Source organism: Canis lupus, chromosome 27 (assembly GCF_003254725.2).
Source record: "Canis lupus dingo isolate Sandy chromosome 27, ASM325472v2, whole genome shotgun sequence".
NCBI lineage: Eukaryota > Metazoa > Chordata > Mammalia > Carnivora > Canidae > Canis > Canis lupus.
Genome location: NC_064269.1, coordinates 7,100,108 through 7,124,774, shown reverse-complemented (window position 1 = coordinate 7,124,774; position 24,667 = coordinate 7,100,108). Strand labels below are relative to the sequence as shown.

Sequence of the window (24,667 nt, the reverse complement as noted above, 5' to 3'; positions counted from 1 at the left end):
ACCACTATGGTGCCCAGCACAGAGGAGGTCTGCAGGACCTGTGTGTTAGTCAACAGAATGAACTGGAGAATGCATGCAGGACCAGACTTAACAAATTGTTGGCCATACTCCATTCCTTCACCATATCCTCCTCCCAGGTTCCAATACTGGACAACACCATCAAAGGTCAGACCCTTACTTTCGCTAGAAGTGCTAGGAGGAGACTTCTACAGACACTGAAGAGTCAACATCTTGCTAAGAAATTAAAATTCATTCATTTGGATTCCTGTCAGAAGCTGTCTGTCATGTTTGTGCTATTTTCTGAAGATACAGTGGGTGGCAGTGATACCAAAGAAATGCCAGCTGCCAGCCTACTTCTCCAGCCACCCTGCTTTTTGTGTCATCGTGAAGATTGCGTGGCCTTGACTATAAAGTAGAAGGAAGTGTTCAAGTGTCTAGGTCAGACTAACCTCCATGTGACTCCCAGCTTCACAGGACAACCTCTTTCTGAGCCGGTTTCTGACTGCGATAATATGTGCAAAGCCCCCAGTACAGTGCCTAGCACACACGAGTGCATATAAATGGCAGCTAATCTTATCACAAAGCCTGTTGGAACTGTGAAGACCAGTAAAACAGAGTTCCACATGAGAAACAAAATTCCTATTCCCTTTCCACACTCATTTAGAATTCAAAGAACACTGGAGGGGGGTTGTGGAGTTCTCTGAACATAATCCTACGAAATAGAATTAAAATAATCCCCATTGATGATGATGAAAAGGTCTTTAATGCTGAGGCAAGTGCTTTGAGCCAGTTAAAAGGCTATTCACCTGGGCACTTCATCTCATTCCATAGTCCTTGAATTCATTCATTTATTCAGCAAATATTTACTAACTTCATATTATGTGCCAAGTAATGTGCTTTGGAAGCCAGCCTTTTGAAAACACACTGCATGTCTATAATCCCTCTGATATGCAGACTAACTCTAGTTCCCAGCGAGTCCACACTCCATGGTTTGTAGCACTAAAAGTTGAGTCATAACATCGTTACTGGATTCCATGAGAGGGGACCTGATAGAAATTTCTAGAACCACCACAGCAGTTACATTGCTATTTACATGACTTTGGGCAAGTAATCTGACCTAAGAGCTGCCCTACATATAGTTTCAAGGGTCACAGAGGATCAACGGATTGTCAAGAAAACTACACCGCACCAGAGCACAATGTGATAAAACCTCTATCCTCTACTATGGCCTGATTCTTCAGGACAGAGTTCCAGATGTGTTCTAAATGGTATTGCCAATTCCATCCCGGTTCCTTATCAGTAGGATGAGTCTGAGTCATCCATCCTGGTGTGTTTCCACCACTCTGGCTCCAGAATGGCTATTTTTACAATTCTCCTTTTGTAAGACCAAATGAACAGGTTGGCTTCTCCCTGGTGTTGGTGGACAAGTCAGAGCAACAACTATCTGGAGCTTTCCTCACCTTTCATTTGATCAACGTTAATTGAGTGCCCACTCTGAGCTCTGCTCCATGCAGGGCTGTCTCCATCCCGAGGGAGGAAGCAAGCCTGGGTAACCAGAGACTCATTACTAGAAGAGCTAGATCGGGTCAGAGAAGCATTTGTTACATTTCAGAGACCTATTAGCAGCTGAGAATCTTTTATTATTGATGACATTTTTACATATTTTTCACTATTTCTTACAGTCTCTACCTCACCTTTATTAATCTTCTCATTTTATCCTGTTCACCGGCCCCACACCACCCAAAGGACACCCTAGTTTTATGAAACGACTTTTCCCCCACCATGAGCCTCAGGGTCATCGTCTGTGTGTTCATCAGCTTTGGTGATTTTAAAGGTCAGTCGGTAAGAGCAGCAAGGAGTAGATTAAAACGGAACTCAGACATATCTTCCTCCCTGAAGAGATAATAAATCAAAGGAAGGGTTCTAATGAGGTAGATTTATAGTTTTATCCATGTCGTTGGCATGACTGTCTGCTTCCTTTGATTTTTCTTCTCGGACTCCTCAGGCTGGTATCTCAAAAACGTGAAGTTCAAATGCTACAGTGTCCTCATAGGAAATACAAGAGCTTCCAGGACAACTACCGGCTGACAACTCTACTACTTACTGTTCACCCAAGGTATCTCCAGAGGGAACAGGACTGGACCTTGTTGTGCTTTCCGGGAACTGTCACAGCAGTTTCCATTCCACCACTTTATCGTCCATCTGCAACCCCTGGCAGCTAGGATGCTGTCACCCAGGACGCTGTCACCCCTCTTCCACCCGACCAGATCCTCTGTGCCCTTCCAGGCTGCTCAGAGCCCACCTCCTCCACCCAGTCTTCCCTGCTTTGCCCTGTACCTCCAGCTCCGGAATCATCAGGTCCCTCCGCTGGGTCTCTCATCACACACAGCCTCACTGGCTTTGCGGCCAACAACACAGTACCGGTCACTGCAAAATCACAGTCCTGAATCCGTGAGCGACAGGGAATTGTGTTTGACCTCCCAGGTTTGCCTAACTGGCTGCAATCAGAGGTGAACAACAACTAAAGGAGTGTCTTCTTAGATATGCTCCCCTTGGATGTGTGCCTGGGGTGGGGGTGGGGGCGGGGGAGGCGGGCACGGCAGCCAGACACACAGAGATCAAGCCCTCTGCACCTCAGATCTGCAGTGCCCTCCACAGCTGCATCCAGTGAGACACCAGGACAGGGCTGTTCACACATACAAGCTTTATTTGTGTTGTTGGCAGGGTGCTTGTGTGTGTCTTTTTGTCTCTGTTATTAAATATAGATATTTTAAGATAAATACAGATGAGTAATACTTACTGAATAAAATTACCCAAAGGTCTTTTTTGCTTAATTTCAAATTCATAGTGAGCATCAGCTAAAGAAGGTTTCCAGATACTTGAGGTGCTCCTACTTTAGGAGCAGCCATTTCCACGACAGGGATGTAGAATTCAGACCCCTCGCTAGCAGGTTTGAAACAGGAATGCGCACAGCCTGCTGTATAAACCTAAAAGTGCTCCATCTTGTTAAAAGTCTATGGCTAGACAGGCTGTTGTTAGGGCTCATTTAACGTGAAGCTTTCCAATTCCCATGCTTCAGGGGAATATAATTGAATTTTTAAACCCGTATATAACTCAAACAATCATGTTAAAAAGGATTACTGATCAAGTCCTTTGGTTGCCCCAAATTATTACTTGACAAAATATAACCAAACTGATTTTGGAATCCTATGTACAGCTTCATTTTCCTTCTCCTTTTCAACTGATTCCTCTAAGAAGTTGTGAATAGTGTAATTATCTAGTGAATCAGAAGTTTTGCTTCATTTTTTAATGCCACCTGCTTCGTAACTTTAGAAAAACTGAATCTCTCACATCTTTTTCAAAAGCAAAGCTCCTGAAAGTCAACTTTCCACACCATTTCAGCTTTTTAAAAGAAAACAAGGTTTCTTTACCTCTGAAAGATTAGCTGTTGTGAAACATTTGCCACCCAAGCCATAGCAGCAGCAGCCCCAAGAGAAAGGAGGAGATGACATACAATAAAACAAATCAAAAATTTCTTCATGGAGTTGTTTCAGTATCACTGAATCTTACTGAGAAACCCACCGCTTAGCAAATGGTATGATACATCTGTAGCTCCCTAGACCCAGGATTTGTGTGATTTGTGGGTCCTACATTAAATAATCACAGTGAGAAGAAATGCACCAATAACAACATAGATCCATCAAAAACATGAACTCAGCCTCTGTCTTAAACAAGGCCAATGCTTGCACCAACAACATATAAGACAACATCAGGACTTTCATTTAGCTTAAAATCTAGTATGGAGTCAGGATATGCTTGCATGAAAAATGGGTGAAAAATGAAAGGAAAACGTAGTCAATCAACTCAGACTCTTTCTCCCACTTGTCACCTCCCATAATGTATGGAATTGCTTAAAACCCCCAGGGCAAATCAAGGTGCTCCTGACCACGTCACATGATCTTCAGCTATGCCAATCCCTCTGCCTAGACACTTGCCCTCCCAGCTGTGCACCTGGACCATCGTTCTCGTACATCAAGTCTCCTATCACCCTCTGCGCCTCCTCCTACCCTGTCCCACCCTGATTCAGAGCTGTCCCCTCTGTCCCCTCGATGCCCTCTCCGAACCTCTACCAGGACACTCAGAACACTGTACTACAGCTGCTGGTTCACGACTCCCTAGCTACTACACTGGGAGTTACCCGAGGGTAGAAGCTCCATCTCACTTTCCTTAGTGCTTAGTCCCGTCACCCTCTGTGGTCTCTACCCAGTAAATGAAACCACCATCCCCTGGGAAAAAATTCTGGGCATGGTCTTTAATGCTTCCTTCTGCTTCTCAACTTGTGTATCACCCAAATACCCAGTCCACACCAGGTCAAGATGTTGCATTCTCTGGAAGCATTCACACAGTATCCAGGTGTGCCATTCACTAGACAGTGTGAACAGGTGCTCCCTGGAGGTAAGCCCTCTCCCTCTTATGGCTAGGTTCAGAATACTCTAGTTCAGAATATCATAATCTCTTACCTTAATTACCCAAAAAGGCTTCCACAAGATCCCGATTCCAGTGTCCCCATGCAGCTGTTCTTCCCACAGCAGCCAAAGTAAACTTGACAAAAATCATATTTGAGACTCACTCCTCTGTATCAACCATCACTAGTTTGCCAGCTCCCTCATGATAAATCCAGATGTCTATCATCTTGGCTCTGCATTTCTTACAACTATCTAAGCTCCCACTCCATGCTCCAAATTAAAGCTTGTCAAACATGTCTTGTATTTGGCATTGGCCATTCCTGCTATTTCCCATGACCCGCTGGCACTACCTGTCATAGCATTTATCATACTGTTTCTTTGTATCCTCCAATGCCACTTTAAGCTTTGTGAAGGTAAAATCCATTTTTAGTGCCTGGCATTACAAGTGCACTCAATAAATACTTGTTAAATTAATAAATGAATGAAAGAATCAAACAAAAGTTTCATTAACATCAAATTTTTTTAATGTCACTTTAAACAGAATTCTGACAAAGGTCAAACATTAAGAAAATGTAAAAATGTAATCTGAGCCTTGGTACGGTGTTCAGAAATGCCTTCTGTTAACACAGATTATAGATTTGTAGGTCGGGAGAAAAATCCTTCTCAAATGCATCAGCACGAATTACTGATAGTGAGGACTTGGGTATACTTTACCCATTTGTCGAAAGTAAAGCAAATAAAACAAAAGACTGGGAGGAAGCCAATAAATGGTAGGCATGGTATTTCTGTCAATCATGCAATAATGATTTAAATGATGCTATCAAGTATTACAGTGAAGAACTACATTTTTAGAAAGAGATCACTTGGGAAAGTCCTGCTTTTGTATCTTTACGTCAATTAATGACATTACTATTAACCAAAGTAACTCAGCGCTATGTACCAGGCACTGTAATAAATGCTTATATGTATTAGCACTTTTATCTTTCCAAGAATCTTTGAAGTAGGCACTTACTATTTTTCTAATTTTATGTAAGAGGAAACTGAGGCTTAAGGAGGTTGAGCAATGTGTCCAAAGTCACAAGCTAGTTCAGTGCAAATAGGATGTACACTCAGGTCATGTGAGTATACAAAATGATTCTCTTTACCATAGTGCTATTTTGCAGTAAGGCTACAATATGATATTCCCTAAAGACTATACTTTATTTCAACAACTTTTAGGACAGGAGGGTAACTGTAGTAATAATAACAAGAGTAACTTAGTAAGTGCTTACTATGTATCTGAGCGCTGTTGCAAACACAAAGGTGTCCATTCCTTTAATCCTCCCAGTCATCTGATGAGGTAGAAAGGATCAGTATGCCAACTCCCAGCTTAGGAAACCAAAGCACAAAGAAGTGATTGGTCCAAGGCCTAAAGCTATTTGACGCCAGAATTCAAATATAAGAAGTCTGATTCCAAATCCTTTTGTGTCTTAACCACTAATGTGAAATTGTCTCTGGGGAAAAATAGGTTAACAAGAAAAAACAGTAATAATAATTAATGCAAATTCTAAAGTATATCTTGGGATCTATACTTCTGTCCAGTCTTCACAGAAGTAATAAATACTGCAGCTTGGAGTAGTTCAAAGAGCTGCAGACTACAAGTAGAAGACAGCACATTCTGAACCTGTCTTGCTGTTTTTTAGCTCTGTAATGACCCTCTGAATCTCTTATGTTAAAAATAGCAATCAGTCAGCAATAGATGAATGGATAAAGGAGAGGTGGTATATGTATACACTGGAATACTACTGTTCAGCCATCTAAAAGAATAAAATCTTGCCATTTGAAGTGACAGATGGAGACAGCATTGTGCTAATAATAATGAATCAGAGAAAGACAAATAACAAATGACATATCTGATTCATATGTGGAATTTAAGAAACAAAATAAATGAGCAAGAGAAAAAAAAAAGAGAGAGAGAGACAAACCAAGAAACAGACTCTTAACTATAAAGAATAAACTGTTTACCAAAGGGGAGGTGGGTAGGAGGATGGGGGAGACAGGTAAAGGGAATCAAGAGTACACTAATCATGATGAGCACTGAGTAATGTACAGAAAAGCTGAACCTCTATATTATACTCCTGAAACTAATATAATACTATATGACGACTATACTGGAATTAAAACTAAAAACTTAAAAAAAATGGCAATCACACTACCTGCCCTGACTACTTTGTAAGTTTCTTCTAAGGATCACATAAGAAAATAGATGAAAGAACTTTCTTGCCTTTGGAAAGTTTTTCTGTATAAAATCAACTTAATGACTTGGGAAAAATTCAAGTCATTCAAAATTCAATACTTATAGCTCATGTATAAGCTATAGATAAAAGGCTCAATTTTATTACCTTTTCATATGCCATGATACATTTAGCAAAGCATAACACTAATAAACTCTATGCTAAGTGCATTGTAAAATACTGAAGCTATACAAGTTATGATCATTTCAATAATTTATACCATGAATTAGGGAAATTTTCTTTGTAAATAGATTATTACTCAAGCAATTCTAAGCATACATATGATGCAACAAAAATAACCAAGAGAATAAAATAAAAGTCTTAAATTTGACAGTCTTATTGATGCTGATAACAGCTAGAGGATTGTGACCTAATATTTTAACAACCTGGTAGCCTCTAAAATTAGCTTGGTTTTAACGACATTTACAGCAGCCCCAAAATTTGCAATGTGCTATTTTAGACATTTACTGAAGTTGATTCCTAAGGTAAAATTCAATTAAATTATATAAATATCAATTGAGCACCTAACTATGTGCAAAAAAGGGCTGTGCCAGGTACTATGCAAAACAAGAATGAGAAGAATTTTAGTTCTGCTTTCAAAAGTTTACACACACCACACTCATACACAATATATATCCATAAGCTATATGCTAATTACTACTTTAGACAGTCCTAGATTTAAAATTTTTTCCACTTTGCTTTAGATTATTATATGCCTTTAGATGACATATAATGTGAATATCATGAGGGAAAAAAACTGCAGGATGAAAATATAAGGATGCTATGACTCTTGAAGTAAGCCAATTTAAAGAGTATAGTTAGGTCTCCATTCAATGTAAATACTAAAAATACACATCCTGCAACTAAATAGTTCTATGTTAGTAAACTAGCCCAATGATATTATTTTTTAAAAAATCTGTTTATCTACTTAACAATCGCTATACAACTATAACTTTATTCATATGCTAATGAAGCAACCTTGTCCTGTGGCTACAAAAACTTATGAAAATATAAAAATAATGTTAAGATTACAGACACTGAAGAATGCATCTAGATTTAAAATTTGAAATGACATAAAATACTGAACGTTACAAGTATACATCATTATATTTTTATTTTTGGAAAATGACTTATAAATAGTTCACTTGAGTACATTTCTCATGACTTGACTCACTGTACAGTTAATTAAACTGTGCCTAAAGATAATCTTTTCCTGTATGATTCATTTTCTTAAAAAGCAAAATACTTTATTTTCAATTAAAAAATTTACATGAAAGTCAAAGACAGTAATTTCACAGTAAAAATGAAAATCAACCACCATATCTTTTCTTGAGTTCTTCAATAGATTTATCCTTCAATCCTGATTTGTCTATGTGATTGAACAATACATGTGCAACTGAAAAAAGAAAAAAATGTTATTTTAATCTTCATTTTATAAAAACTAAGTGAATCGAAATTTAAAGAGAGTAATCTGACTTGTCAAATAAAACCTTCTATATTAAAAAAAAAACTTTTATATTTTAAAGCAATAACCATTAGGATTATTTATAAATTCTACTTCAGATATTTATTTATGTATTTATGTATTTATGTATTTATGTATTTATTTATTTACTTCAGATATTTAAATAGCTAATCTGAGAAAATTATACAGAAATCTAATGTTTCTTACCAAAATATTTTGTAAAAACATTTCCCCTACTTTCTCAATAACATTAATCTTGCAGATTAAACTTAATTCATTCTATACTACCTTAAACATTTTTGCCCTTTGTAACAGCTATATTTACTTAATATTTTAATTAACTGTTTTTCAAACTGAAACCATTTTATCTTAGAAGAAAATTTTGTACCCACTACTGTAAATGGAAACTTAGTAATAACATTTACAAAATCATGTTAGCTATACATTTTTATAATATCCAATAATATATATAACTATTAAAAATAAAACAAAACTTGCCTATAAAACACCTTTCCTACCACTGAATGGTCCACACTCAACACTTTGGGAAACTCTATAATTCAACATGAACACTGGCTACCGGTCGTTAATGATAAGGAAAGTAACAACAGCAAACAGCGACTGAATGCTTAGTTACAGTTCAGGAACCATTCCAGGTGCTCCCCCTGTTTAGCTCAGCTGATAATGGTCACCCCACCAAGACAGTACTGCTGTACGCCAGTCTAAAGAACCAATTCACATTCTTTAGTACATCTGCATTATCACATGACAGTAGCAAGAAATTCACTTATTCAGTGCATTTACACTGACAGGTTGCTATGCACTAAGCACTAAGAACAAGGTACACAAAGTTCCTGCTCTCATGGAGTTTTCATTCTATTAAGGGAAAGAAAAACAATAAACAAATACATGAAATATTTGCAGCTAGTTACATATTATGAAGAAAAATAAAGAAGGGTAATAAGCCAGAGGGTGATAAAGGGAGGCAGGCAGTTATTCTGAGTAGGTCTGTGGAGGAAAAGTATCTCCAAGGTGGTAACTCTTAGGTGGAAACTGAATGAAGTGAAGAAGCAGGCAAGGGGAAGATATGCTAGGCTGAGGAAACGGCCAAATGCAAAGCACTGAAGGCCAATAAGTTTACCAGCTTGGTATACCAAAAAATATAAAGTCTGTGTGGTAGAGCAGAGTAATTGAAAAAAGGTAGTAGAAGTTGTTAAAATTGTAACAAGAGAAGCTAGTATTTTTCAGAAAACTTCAGTATTTTCAGACTGTTTCCGAGTAAAGATAAAACAGAAACATCTTTTAGTTTAAACTCTATTTTAAAAACTTATGTAAAATGACATGTCCACTTCTTTTTTTTTTTTTTTTCATGTCCACTTCTCTTAAGTATAATGTAGCATATATTTTTCTTAGTAATTCAGACTCATTCACTATTGCTGCTAGAAACAAGAGAAGGAGCCGGACCCGAGTATGTTTAGTCTAGGAGACAAATGAAAATGGTGCAGTTTCTGCTATTTTTAAGACTAAAAACCTGGTACTCTTGCATTCTAATAATTTTTATTTTTCCTAAAACTAGAGTAAAGCCCAAAACTCTTAGTAATTGAAGTTCCTGCACAGTTTGATTTTACCTAAGGTTTCCCTAAACTGACACTTCACGGGAAAGACCGTGCTGCAGAAATAAACAGGGAGTATAATTCTGCAGGCTCATCACTGCCAATTCTCCCCCCGACTCTACAATCCAGCTGCACTGTACTTCTTTTAATTTTCTTCTTTTTTTTTTTTTTTAAGATTTTATTTATTTATTCATGAGAAACACAGGGGGCGGGGGGGCAGAGACACAGGCAGAGGGAGAAGCAGGCTCCATGCAGGGAGCCCAATGTGGGACTTGATCCCGGGTCTCTAGGATCAGGCCCTTGGCTGAAGGTGGTGCTAAACCACTGAGCCACCCGGGCTGCCCTTCTTTTAATTTTCTGAAGTCAATCTGCTCTTTCCTGCCTCTGAACTTCTGCATACATCATTCCCAGGGTCTAAAACTCTTCCCTACTCCTTTCATTTAGCAGGCTCCTGTACTTCTTTGAGGATTCAGCTTCAATCAAATATACACAAGGAAATGGGTTCTCAAAGAATGGGGTAAACCTCCCTGCACCCATGCCCAGTGACATGCTTCTGTGGGAGGTACCCTTCACATGTTCCACGACAGCAAGCTCTCAACCATTACACTTTAAGGCATTGTCAAGCAGTAGAGTCCAGACTATAAAGCCAGAATGTATAAGTTTAAATCCTGGGTCTGGCTTCCTACCTAGGTGACCTTGGTCAGGTTCCTTACCTCTCTGTGCCTCAGTTTCCACCTTTGTAAAAGGGAATTGATAATCACACCTTTACCTCATAATGCTGCTGTCAAGATTCAAAGATTTGATTTTATGTAACTGTAATTCAATTTAACTTAATTGTAATTTAAATTTAACTGTATCTTATACACAGTAAATATTCAGTAAATGTCCACTATCATGTGCTGAGTAAATAAAGGAACATGTCATAAAGAGATCTGGAAAAGCTTTCTTCACAGAACTTACTTTTTTTCTCAGGTTCTGACATAAACATCACTGCCATATCAAACCTTTTTAGTTCAGAAAGTTTTTGTAAGATTTCAAAGATGAGTGATGGCTCTTCTTTCCTGAAATAATCCAAATATAAAACAAATGGTTAATTAAAAGTAGCTCACACAATTCTGTTTTTCTATCATAATATTTCTAATTATACATAAATAAGTCTTCATTTATCCTTTTTCCCTGGATACTGTCTATATTTTAAGGGCTCAAATGAAGAGCTTTATCAAGTCAATTGAAGAAATTATAATATTCTTAAACATGAGGTTTATTAATTTGCTATCACATTTGTCACTTCACCTCCCTTTCTTTAAAAAAAAAAAAAGTTGGAAAGTCCTTTTCCCTCCTACCTAATCATTTCCCTTTTTTTTGCTTGTACTTGTCACCTCTTCACAACTTCTGCAATGGTGAAATTTACTAGCAAGCTAATTTTGCTATACAGAAGGTAATAATAGGACATCAAGGAAAATGACTTTGCCAGATCACTAGAAATAGGGTAACATTACAACACACAGGTATAACAAAAAAAATTCCACTTACTCAATGTAAAAGTCATGCAGAATTTTAATGATTTGGTTGAATACATCTGGATCTAGATTTTTCTGAAACAACTTAGGATACATGGATGGCTCAATTTGCTTGGAAAAGACATAAAGAGAAAATTACAACATGGCAACATTCACATATCACATATTATGTATGCAACAACTGCTTAGGGGAATATAGGGAAGAGTAACTATTATGCACTAGTCCTTACTGAATAATAATGAGGTCACACTGCAATGTAACTGTGATAGAAGAATGAAAGTCAGAGGAACTCTTAAGATAATCACTCTGTTCCAGGCAGAGAAAAATCTCATGTTTCCTGAGACAGGAAACTTCAGAGAGCTCTCAAGGAGCAATAAAAATAACTAGACAGTTTAAAAACCAGAATTACATAGGATAATGCAGTTAGAAGTAATTGTGTATTTTCTATGCAATAGAAAATTATAAGGGATTATTACTATAATCACACTTGAAAAAGATAATGCTAAGATCCATTATTTGGTAAATTTCATAAGATCTGATTCTTTTTCTTGGAGCAAATAAGAGCTCATTTTCAAAAGAATGATGGTCTAAATATTGCAAGTAGTGCTTGGGGCACATGGAAGGCACTCAGTGTATTTTAATTTCTTTCCCCATCTTGAAGAATGAAGAATTAAGTTTAAGTTCGGATTTTTGAAATGAGCATTTAGTTATTTTACCACAGATTTAACATAGAACCTATTTCCAAAGGTTTCCTGGTTGCAAATATTTCAAATGGTCTGGCCAAGGTTATACATGCAGCAGGCAAGAGTTCTACAATCATATTATTCAAAAAGCAAATACAGTACTATTATCATACAGTAACAAAAGAAGTTCTTTGATCTTTTACTTAAACTAGAACTACTAGCTTCCTCTTCCTTACCTTCAAATACTGATACAGCATATCTGGAGAATTTTTCAGTTGTCTGAAATCAGATTCAAGCTGGAAGGAGTTAGCAGGAACTGGAGGAAGAGCAGCAGTGACAAACTGAGCAGGTGTTCTGTCTATGTCTACAGGAATCTTCTCATGGAAAGACTGACATACACCCTGTTTCAACTTGACTTGAGGTCTAAAATATTTCAGAGGCATCAAACAGTTTAGAAAAGAACCATAAATAGATACAGCTTACATAAGGAAACATCAATAGTGAATTTTCAATTTCTGACTTTATTAATATATTTTTGTAACTGTTTATAGTCTATATGTAGTAAATTCTTTCAGCCGGTAATAACATATTTTCGGCAAGAATAGATTATGCTTTTGCCAATTTTCACATGCTGCCTATGTAATGACTATTCTCATCTGTTGGGACTAATTTAGCCTGGCCACCTTTTGAAGTATACCATTTCTACAACCTGCATTACAACGTATCACAGATACAACTCAGCCTTTCAGAAATCTGAATTATCAAAGTTTGAAGATATTCCAAGATACCAAGAGATGCTTCCTCTTTTTAAAAGGTCTGCCCATTTAGTGTTTTCCCAAATTACTAAATATCACTATCACTTTAAATAAAATCACTAAAATTCAACATTAAAAAAAAAACTTTAGTAGGATTGCTGAGTGGCAATACAAGAATGTATGAATTAAGTTTCAACATCCCCAAATAAACCTAATTAATCTAGATCTTTTATATTCTCATCATTAACCAAAAACATGACTATTTCTAAAAATTCTACACATAAAGAGTTCACAAATAATCTGAAATATTAGTGGTTAGAATAATAATGAATAAATTCTACATTTATGAAGCTTCCTTTTAAAACCTTAAAGATTTTTGCTGAATTAAAAAGTGAAATGCATATATTGCAGTTCTAGAGTAAAAATGCACAAAATCAATTTGTTCAAGATACCTTCTTACCTCCAAATTCCCCACTCTGGTATAGGAACAGTGATCATACCTTAAGCAAAACCTCTCCTCCAGGTAAGTACAAATAAAAAAGAAAATCTAGAATGTGAAGTTGAGCAGTTCAAAGAATTACGGTAACACGTACAAACCAGAAGTCTCGGTAGTAGTATCAATTTTCTAGTGAACTATTACCATTCTCGATGAGTATCAAGAATTTTCTTCTGGGGCACCTGGGTGGCACAGTCAGTTAAGCGTCCAACTCTTAGATTAGGCTCAGGTTATGATCTAAGGGTCGTGAGACTGAGCTCCACATCAGGCTCATGCTTAGTGCAAAACCTGCATAAGACCCCCTTCTCCGTCTCCTGCTGCCCCTGTCCCTCACTCTCTCTCTTTAAAATAAATCAATCTTAAAAAGAGTGTTTCTTCTACTCACGGCTGGGTTGAAGTATCACTGATTTCTTCTACTTTCAATACTTTTGCTTTGGGAATATCACTTGTGGGCAAAAGGTCATCTTGGCTCGAATTCTTCTTACTTGGAGCACCTGCATTTGCTATTCCATTTGCCAGATTAGGATTACTCTGTGGAGCAGCAGTAGTGCTTTCTGGCACATCAATAGTCTGTATCAAATTACCAGTTTCTTCAATAATAACTTTCTTGAGTGGTTTCTAAAATAATTAAAATCAATTTTTTAAATCCACATATAAAGGTTTCCTATTTTAGGGTCACAAATTAAAAGGTTGCAGTGTTCTCACAATTACCATCTGCTTCATATTTAAAGAATGTACTTAGATTTTATTTTCATAGACTAACAGTTTTAAGTAAATTCAATCTGATGGCTAGACAGACAGGAGTCACACCGAGAATACAAAGAATAAAAAAGAGGCAGCCCAGGCGGCTCAGCGGTTTAGCGCCGCCTTCAGCCCAGGGCATGATCCTGGAGACCCAGGATCGAGTTCCACGTCGGGCTCCCTGCATGGAGCCTGCTTCTCCCTCTGCCTGTGTCTCTTCTTCTCTCTCTCTGTCTCTCTCTGTCTCTGTCTCTCATGAATAAATAAATAAAATCTTTAAAAATAATAATAAAAAAGATGCCTAGCACCTACCATATGTTAAGTCTGAATGCAAGAAAGAAGAAATGTATGTATATATAATCACAAGGCAATGGGATGCATACTATAAAAGGTGAAAGCATAACATACTAAGAGAACACAGAGGAAGGAAGACAAACACTGGCATCAGGAGAGTCTTCACAGATAAAGTACAGATGAATGGTAATGTGGAAGGGCACAGCATGGTCAGTAGAAAGATGAGAAGTCCAATTGGACTAGTGCAAGGGGAGGAGTGGTGGGGATAAAGCCTGAAATGAAAGGCTGCTTAAAGGCACCTTATAAAAGAGCTATGCACCGCGTCAAGGAGTTTGGGCTTTATCCCAGAGGCAACAAGGCCAAGAAAAATTATGGCCAAACCTACAGTGGGCTAACTCAAGGGAAGCAGAACAAGGTCTGGCAATAACCAGTATTCTGTAGGAAACAGACTAACATTAAAACCTAAATGGATTTAAAACAAAAAACACTTAAGCAGATTTTCTAAATATGTAGCTGCTGGATAAAACCAGCCTAAGATTAAAGATTTGCCAAATACATTCACAAAGTTGGTAAGACTTGACCATAATGGTTTCTAATTTAATAAAATAATTAGGGTTCACTGTTTATTTCAATCATTATAAATGTCAAACATGTTTAATTTCTTCTGAAGTTTACATATAATACTATTATTTTTAATAAACTTTTCTTCAATATACTCTAAGTGTTCATTCCAACTGTATGGTTGAATTTTAAATTAAGAAGTTATAAATATAAAAACTTTTGACATATATATCAAAATCAGTGTTAAATCCAGATATTGTATTAACATAGCTAAGAGAAGACCTAACAGTAACAATCGAGCGTTACTGGATGAATGAACATAAATTTTAAAAGCTATTAGCAAAACTGTTAACGGAATCCTACTAGCAGTTCTAGTTAAAGCACAATCATGTTAAGCGGAAGCCTTTGCCTTGCTGAGAACTCTCAACAGCAAGTTTCCTCTGAAGATATTAACCAAGAATGGGCATGTGTTAGTGCTGCACAACAGACTATAATTTCCGACAGGCAATAATCACTGGATTAAATCAATACAGTCCTATGTAAAACCAAACCCTTTTACTGACAACAGATATGTAAACATGATCTTAATCTAAAAATTTCCTAATCAGTGGTCTCTATTAAATGTAGACCAGTGGGTACTGGGAGCTACTGAGGGCTACCGAGGGATGGGAGGGATGAGGGGATGACAGTATGCTGGTTAGCAGGAATAAAACACAAAATGTATCACTACAGAAAGATTTAAGAAAATATGATGATTAATCCTTTTTCAAAATTAAAATTTAGATGCATAACATTTTATTTAGCTCTACGTTATGATCATTTCAAGAAAAGGAAGAGAAAAATAAACAGGGAGAAAGAGAAAGGAAAGGACTGAGGAGGAAGGTGAAGTTTTGCTATAGGAAAACAGAAAAATGAAAGTAAAACAAAATAAAGCATTTCAGCAGAGACTATAAGATAAGGAGACCCTTCATTTACTACCCCCTTCCCGGGAACCCCGGGTCCCGTGTGATCTACATCACTGTTCTCCTACACTCTCTCCAGAGAAGATTCACCAAAAGTACTCCCAGGATGTCAGCATCCTGGTCTTGAAACATAGACTTCCCTGGCCTAGGCTCTCAATTGACTCAAGTGCTCCTAGGACACTCTCCACTTCCTGGGCCTTCCTCCCTTTCCTAACCACTTTCCCCAGTGGTCAGGTTGTCTCACAAATGTGTGACTGAGACAGAAATTCATATTCATTTCACCTAAAACTTCCTTAGAATTAATGGATATCATTTCCTTTGATCGAAACTAACCTGTGAGTTATCCTCAAGGAGAAATGGTAAGGATCACACAGGGATTAGATAACTTGCCCAAAATTTCAAAGTTTATAAAGTGGGGCTCAAATCAACTCTTAAGAACATTATGTTCAATTGCATCTTCTATTTTTTAAATAATGCCCACATTTTTATTATAAAAATAAACAGCAATTTTCCCTCTTCCTGGTAAGATACTGATTTTGTTTGGGATCACTTACAGAATGGTTTGTGTCCCAGATCCTTCATTGCAGAGAGGTGTTCTATTTGAGATCTTGTCACGAAGACTTAAATAAATACATGTTGCATTTTCAAATTACTAACATTAATTGATTTTTAAAGTGAGGGAGAAGAGAAGCCAACAAATGAATAAAAGCTCCTAATTCTGGGCACAGGACATCACATATACAGATATTTGATTTACAACATGGCTGTGTTTTTATAATTACGGACAACAAGGTCCGTCAAAGCCTTTGTTAAAGGCTTTTCTAAACCTTGTGAATCATTCTTTTATGAAAACCTCTTACAAAGATGTAAAAGCTTAAGCCACTTTTTAAAAACCATTTTTAATTAAACACATAAACTTTATTGAAAAGAATAGCAGCACATTAACATAATCTATGAAAACAAATACAATATATAAAAACAACTAAATTTATGCCTGCTCCTGAAGTAAACATTGTCTCAGAAAATCCAATAAAGTCACAACAAGAACACTGGGGGGCATCTGGCTGGCTCAGTCGGTAGAGCATACAACTCTAGATCTCAGGGTCATGAGTTGGGAGTCCCTACGTTGGGTATTGGAGCCTATTTAATTTAAAAAGAAAAAAAAAAGAACACTAGAAAAGCATTAAATTGGGCAGCCCCGGTGGCGCAGCCATTTAGCACCACCTGCAGCCTGGGGTGTGGTCCTGGAGACCTGGGATCAAGTCCCGCATTGGGCTCCCAGCATGGAGCCTGCTTTTCCCTCTGCCTATGTCTCTGCCTCTCTGCCTGCCTCTCTCTCCGCCTCTGAATAAATGAAAATTTTAAAAATTAAAAAAAAAAAAGAAAAGCATTAAATTAATAAATTCTGTTACTAACCAAATATGAACTTGACAAAAGACTTTGCCTTTCTTCCTTTGCAAAAGGAAGATAAAATATCTACTCTGACTTCCTTATAAAATTGTTAAGGCTCTCAAAGCATCCACCATGCATAAGTTACTTCCAGAAGACTGAGAGAGGATCATGACCAGTGAGGGGCACACAGGGAGATTCTGGAGCTGACACTTTTCAATTTTTTACCTAATTGGTGATTTCATGGGTGTTCACTTATAATTTTTAAATCTTAATTTGTCTCACTTACTCTTTTGTATACATTATATAAATGTTAGAAACTACCATTGATATCATATATCTAAGTATATATATAAAGTTAGGTAGTAACTTTAAAGATTCAGCAGAACACAAATTGCTAAATTCATGCCAGCTACTTTCTGTTCTAACATTTTTGCAGGGAAAAAAAACTGGCTTTGTTGGACTTAATGAAAAATAATACAGTGTACAAAAACAATGTGCAATGTATATTTTTAAAGACAATTTGCTTATATTAGAGTTTTGCCTTAGGTGCTAATTATTTTTTTTTTAAAAAAAGATGTAGATATGGTATTGAGTGTTTTATAATGTAAGGATAAACCTGGCTGAGGATACTGTAACCATCCTCAAGTTTCTCAGGACACACATATGATGGGCTGTGTCATTTCCCCATACTGAGCTGGAAAGCAGGGGTTTCTTGCAGAGAAAGAATGAGGTGGTTTACAGAAAGACAGATGTACACCACTCCTGCAGATGTGCATTGTACAAAGACCATATGCTGGGTTCTCTGAGCCAAGAGGCACACCTCTGACTTTCTCCCCAGCTGACTGAGCCCCAAGCAGCCCGCAGTTGTTTGATGAGTTAGGAAACACCTAAGCCAGGGTCCTGTGGTGTCTTCACCAAGTATAGGACAGGTGTCCCCCTTATCCTTGGGGATCACCTCAGCATGTGGGAAATGCTCTGCTGCCAGTCAGGGACCTGAGAGTAGGAGAGAGTTTAAAGCAGTGGAGAAATGAAAGGAGGGTCTGTTTTATTTCTGCATAGTCTATGCAAATCAAAATAAACCTCCATCTCTTCCAGGGCCTTTATGAGATCCAAAAGCTGGTGCCTCTCCCCTGGGAACAGTAGCTCTGTCTCTACCAAGGACACAGAGAAGGACAAGGTAAATGCTGTGGCCATTTTTAGTTGTACTTCTTCTGGGAAATCATCTTTTTTATACATCCCTCTCTCCTGGTTTTACCTCTGTTTTGTGGGTTGTGTGAGATGTCTGCTATGTTATTTATTTTTAAAGTGCAAACTCAACCCTACAGGCTTCTCGATTTTCAGCTTGTCATCTCGGTTATGCTTCCAAAAGCCAAAAGTACTTAAAGCCTGAGGACCTTAGGGAGTTGATTATATATTTCTAGGAATAACACAAACAAGACGAAACCACCCTCAACGCTGAAGCCTCCTGGCCTGGCTGACTCCTTCCAGAACTCCTCTATGCAGGATTGTTGTTGTTGTTTCCACCTTTCCTGTTTCCAGTGAGGTGGCCGACCTGTTTAGAATGTCTGCGGTAATCCTCACCACTGGAAAAGGTGAGATGCCATCCCTCCAACTTTACAGTGTGTGCTTTGTGCAATTTTGAATGGTCTCAGGTAAGGGAAATTTCCTAACTCATCACTGCTCCACCTCCTTGGTAAATGTGCTATACAGAATCCCACCAGTTGTACCCTAGGTAAAAATATTCTGAATTGTTAGAGGTGACATATTTGTAGAAAACATACACTAGAAATGAAGTCATGAAGAGAGAAAAATCAGTTAACTGCAGGGCCAGATGCACACAAAGTCCTTCGGCTGTGTTCATATGAGCAGTTTCTGCTGTGCCCTGAGTCACTGTTAGAACTGATACTGCCTCTCATAATACATCATTAGGGTTTAATACTAGAAATCAAAACACATTTGTGTTATTTATTCTGTTGTTCTGTTATTTAGAATTTTTGCCTCCTTTTTCCATAAAACGTAATTACTATGTGTCTCATGGTGTATTTAAAATAAGACCTACCTACCTATGAATTAATAAGACAAACATAGCTGAGCTTAGCTGACATTTATAAGTAACATATTCCTCTCAGAAAACACTCAGTTTCCCTCCAAAACTCTAGGAATCTCCATCTCCCAGAGGTCTCTGAGGCCACAGAACTCCCAGAGAAAGTCCCCTTTATCAAGAAGGGAAGCAAAAGGTGGTCATGGGCTAGCAGGTAGAACTTTTCCATAGCAGTGATTATGATTCCACGTGTGGAGAATGGGCTTTTTATTCTCATTCTTTTTGTTCTCAACAAATAACCATCTCCTGCAGCCACGGAGGAGGAGGGACGTAGGGTTATCCTAAACACAGATGCCTGCCTGTCTGGAATATGCTACCTTATTAGTTTATAACTTCTGTTAATCCTCTAGGATGGAACCCTTGCCATTCTACATTTGCACACATGGGCAGTGACTTGTAGTGACAGTAATTTAGCCTCTTGGTGTCTATTCCCTCAAGCTGTATGTGGCACCCAGTGGGATGGAGTGCTTTCTGGCGTGATCCTGCTCTCTTGGAATCTGGTGGGGTAGGAAAGGTGGCAGGTCACACCTGCTCTTTTGGGTTTCAGCTGTTGTTGGTATTATTGGCTCTTTTGTCTCTCATATCAACACAGCTTTCACTTCTGCTCTGCAAGTCAATATGGTTACAAGAGGACCTCCTCCTTTACCAAGGCCATCCTGCGCGTCCTACTGCATGGGCCCCTTCCTTCATCACCACCCAGGGCTATGAACCATCTCTGCCTCCTGCACCTTGGTGGTGCTGGGGACGCACCTACCACCTCCACCTGATAAATGATCTGAGCAGTGGATCACATTCATCCTTATTTCTGTTGTTGTTAACCTTAGGTACTGATTTTAGATCTAACCCCACATAGGATGCAAGGCTACTGTAATAAAGTCATAATCCTATATGAAAATGGTACTAGAAATTAAAAATAATTATTATAAAATGTAAAGCTACCTCAAATTCCTTTAATATCAGAAAATATATAGGAATGTTTAAATTCGGGCAGGCCGGGTGGCTCAGCGGTTTAGCGCTGCCTTCAGCCCAGGGCCTGATCCTGGAGACCCAGGATTAAGTCCCATGTCAGGCTCCCTACATGGAGCCTGCTTCTCCCTCTGCCTGTGTCTCTGCCTCTCTGTGTGTCTCTCATGAATAAATAAATAAAATCTTAAAAAATATATATATTTAAATTCATAGTGCTAAATTAAGTCACTGAAAAAGTCATCCCAGAATTCTAAAGAGCTGAATTTCCCCCAATTTTATTATGTCAATAATCCTAAGAGTATTTTTTAAAGATTCTAAAACGAGTTTATTAATTCAACAGTTTGCTTCCAACTCTTATTAATATAACACTGATATAGGGGCACCTGGGTGGCTCAGTGATTGAGTGTCTACCTTTGGCTCAGGGGTCCTGGGATCGATCAGGCTCCCCACAGGGAGCCTGCTTCTCACTCTACCTATATCTCTGCCTATATCTCTCATGAATAAATAAAATCTTTAAAAAAAAAAAACTGATATTAAAAGGAAAAAAAAATGAAAGAAAAGTGCTTTACTTACAGTTGACCCAAGATGAGATGGATTATCAATAGGTTTTATCACATTTTGCCTTTGTGTAGAATCAAGAAAAACATCATCCCAGTGTCCTTTCTCAATTAAGTCCTTGAAAATAAATATGTAAGCATTGACTACCAAATATTCTCAAGTTAATTATATAACAGATAACGTGTTTCTGTTTCAGAAAATAAGGCCATATTTTGGTGAAGAGAATACATTACCTTTTTAATTTTGGAAAGTTCAGTTACTGCTTGCTTATTCCCAGGTTCCAAAAGTAAAACAGTCTCAAAATCTAAAGTGAATTTTTAAGTAGAATGAATTAGTGAAAATACTTTACAGAGTTCAAGACATGACACATTTAGTTAATAACCCAGATTAATCTCTAGAAGTTTTAACTCAGGACACTAGGAAACAGGTGAGCAATAATAAGAGCTAAACATTGAGTGCTCTTCTAGTTACTTTATGCAACTTTTCATGTCACCCTCATCACAACCCCACTTTCCAAATGATACAACTGAAGCCTAGAGGTCCTCTAACTTACCAAAGTTCACACTATTAATAAATGACAGGGTTACTCACCGAATGTAAGTCAGCATCTAAGAGAGATATTCCATGTAATGGAATATCATCTGGCCTTAAACCTTAGACATTATGCTAAGTGAAAGACACCAGACACAAAAGGACAAATACTGCATGATTCTATTTATATGGGGAATCTAGAATAGTCAAATTTATAGAAACAGAAAGTAGAATAGTGGCTACCAGGGGCTAAAGGAGAGGGGAATGGGGACTTCTTAATCAGTAGATTTTCACAATTGGATGATGACAAAGTTCTGAAGATGTTTGGTGGTGACGGGTGCAAACAGTGTGAATGTACTTAATGCCACTGAATTGTATACTTAAAAATGATTAAGATGATAAATTTTATAGTATGTTTATTTTGCTACCATTTTTTAGATGCACACACTACAGCTGAAGCCAGGCTTACAGAGAAATTCTCAGATTTAAATGCACATATCATTAAGAAGGAAGGCTGAATATCAATTATCTAAGTACTGAATGCAAGATATTAGAAAAACAGCAAATTAAACCTAGTAAAATAGGGGCGCCTTGGTGGCTTAGTTGGCTAAGTGTCTGCCTTCCATTTAGGTCATGATCCCAGGGTCCTGGGATGGAGCCCCAGAGTTGGGCTCCCTGCTCAGTGCGAAGCTTGCTTCTCCTGCTCCCTCTGCCCCTTCCCCTTCTCATGCATACATGCACACGCTCTCTCTCAAATAAATAAAATTGTTAAAAAAAAAGTAAAATAAAATAACATAAACCTAAACACAATTGAAGGAAAGAAATAAACAGCAGAAATAAATGAAACAGAAAACACACACAATAAAACCAAGCTGGTTCTTCAAAAAGACTAATAGAATGAGTACTTAAAAGACAGGTCCTGGAAAAATAAAATAACTAGTACTGAGACTAAAAAGGAGCATCCTTGTAGATTTCACATTATCCTCTAATCCTTAATGGCTGATTCTTTCTTTTTGCCTTTTCCTTCTCACCTCTAATTCAAATTACTCATTAACTCTGATTGACAGCTAGCCAGATGAGACCACACACCATTCAAGTAAAAGATAATCTGGTCCACCACGGAAGCTACATTCCTTCAAATATGCAAACTACCCTCCATCTGAACCGTGAAAGAAAATTTACTTCTGCGAGTTCTATATCCTTGAACTATGGAAAAGCTACACAAGTCCCTGCTTCTGTAACTTGGGAGTCTCATGAGGACAAGTGATAGCAGTTATAAAAATAGTCATACCTTGTTTGGCCTCATTTAACTTTCCCAAAAATGTTCTTGCTGTTCCTCTTCTGGCAAAAGCTTTAGAGTATGAGCCATCTAATAATATAGCTTGTGTGCAGTCCTTTTCAGCTTCTTCATATCTATCCAACATGACAAAATTAACAACTAGAAAATGCAGTTTATAGAGAAACTTCACATAAACTGAGTCTCTAATGTAAAAAGCAGTCACAGTGTTTTAATTAAAAACTCCCAAATCTGTCTTTGACCCTCCTATATGTCAAAATGACATTAATGAATTACTGTGAATTTATTTGGCATGGTAATGGTATTGTGGTTATCCTTTAGGGATAAGATGTCATAATGTCTCTGATATGCTTTGTAATGACTCAGACAGGGGGATAAATACTAATTATAATCACAAAAGTATGGCTTGTTAAAATTAGATGATTTGGTTCATGGGGCTTATTATATTACATTTATGAAATCTACAAAACTTTCATAATAAAAAAATCCCAAAAAAAGAGAATCACCTATGATTACATTCTCCCCCAAAGCCTAGATGAATGCCATCCTATCCTCAAAACAAAGACCTTATAAGAATGAAGTAAAAATTTCTAGTGAACTTAAACATGTCTTAATTCTCTTTAATTCTTTAATTCACTTTTCAACAAAAGAAAGGGTATGTATCTGTGCAAATATGTGTGCATATGTTCCACCAATATATTTTCTACTTTGCTGATTATATCATTCTCTCATTCAAGACATGTGCATGCCCCCCCCCCCAGTTTTCAGGGTAAAATACTTTACTGACTCTCCAGCACTGTACCCTGGGTAATAGCCATAATTATCACTTGCCTTTTCCAGAAGTTACATTAACTTTTCTACTATTGTGCCTTTAAATCTGTACTAGAACATTCAACCTTTCATCTCACTTACCCTAACCAACAGAATATATCGCTAATTGTGTCTGTTAGTTTAAGTGAGGATAAATATACAGACAAAATTTACTTCTATGACAGGAATTCCTAACCTGAAGTCCTTTGAGAGATCTGAAAAGTTGGATGGGAAAAATATTACATCCTTATTTTCACTAACTTTTAAATAGGATTTAGCTCTTCTTTCAATTATAACTGTAGACAACAAACCACAGTACCAAAAGTAGTAGCTATGACTTTGCCCCAATAAATATCATAGATACTTTCATATCACATTACAACTATTACAGACATCTCAAAATATTACAGTAGTAATTAAACCTGTTATTTGTATATGATCACAGTATCCCTGTCTATAAATGCTCCTAGGACCTAACTGTCCAACCATAAACAACTAACTCTACCCCTTCTAGTCATTCAGATACCAAAAAGTAAAGTCATATGCTATCACATTGGTAACACAATCATCTGTGTTACCTTTTTATTTCCTATCCACACTTATTGGTTCATCACCAGGTGGAAGATGTCATGGATCAGCCCAAATTTAAATTTTCATATTATGAAAAAAAAAAGAAATTTTCATATTATGTCTTCAAAACAAATTTAGCTTTAAATCAGCCTCTATTTTAAATGTAGTTTCTCATTTTGTTGTGTCAATGAAGTATATATACCACTAGATATAGTGTGCAAACTGTAATATTTTACATTTGTAATTTCAAATGTATAATTATGCATTCAAATATATTATTGAGAAAGGTTCCCCATCAGCCAAATGGGTCAATGGCACCAAAAAAAGTTCAGAATCCCTATTTTAAATAATTACAGGTTTTTTTTTCTTAAATCCTGTCACTAGTATATAAAATATTATTACAACAGATATAAAGAACTGTGAGACAGTTTCTGCCATCAGATATTACCCTGCTGATTGTCCAACTTAGAACCCCTAAGAGTGCAGCCAGAAACAGCTGATTAGTATCACAGGACCAAGTTTTAGCTGTATATATAATCAACCAGCTGATCTCAATGGCAATAACTCTCTTTTGTTATGTATGTATGGATATGCATATATAAAATACTGCCA

At 37.3% G+C, this 24,667-nt stretch overlaps 1 protein-coding gene across 1 annotated transcript in view; it reads right to left on the bottom strand.

The window, feature by feature from the left end:
• Positions 1-7,827: 7,827 nt before the first annotated feature.
• RPAP3 (RNA polymerase II associated protein 3) overlaps positions 7,828-24,667 on the bottom strand; it is a 40,347-nt gene continuing 23,507 nt past the window's right edge. Inside the window, exons 10-17 of the mRNA XM_025477394.2 lie at positions 22,670-22,791; positions 21,081-21,151; positions 20,863-20,964; positions 13,658-13,890; positions 12,258-12,444; positions 11,351-11,448; positions 10,778-10,878; positions 7,828-8,135 (exon numbers count right to left, since the gene is read on the bottom strand). Of these exons, the coding sequence (XP_025333179.1) occupies positions 8,050-8,135; positions 10,778-10,878; positions 11,351-11,448; positions 12,258-12,444; positions 13,658-13,890; positions 20,863-20,964; positions 21,081-21,151; positions 22,670-22,791 (1,000 nt within the window). The 3' untranslated portion in view covers positions 7,828-8,049. The remainder of the gene's footprint in view (positions 8,136-10,777; positions 10,879-11,350; positions 11,449-12,257; positions 12,445-13,657; positions 13,891-20,862; positions 20,965-21,080; positions 21,152-22,669; positions 22,792-24,667) is intronic.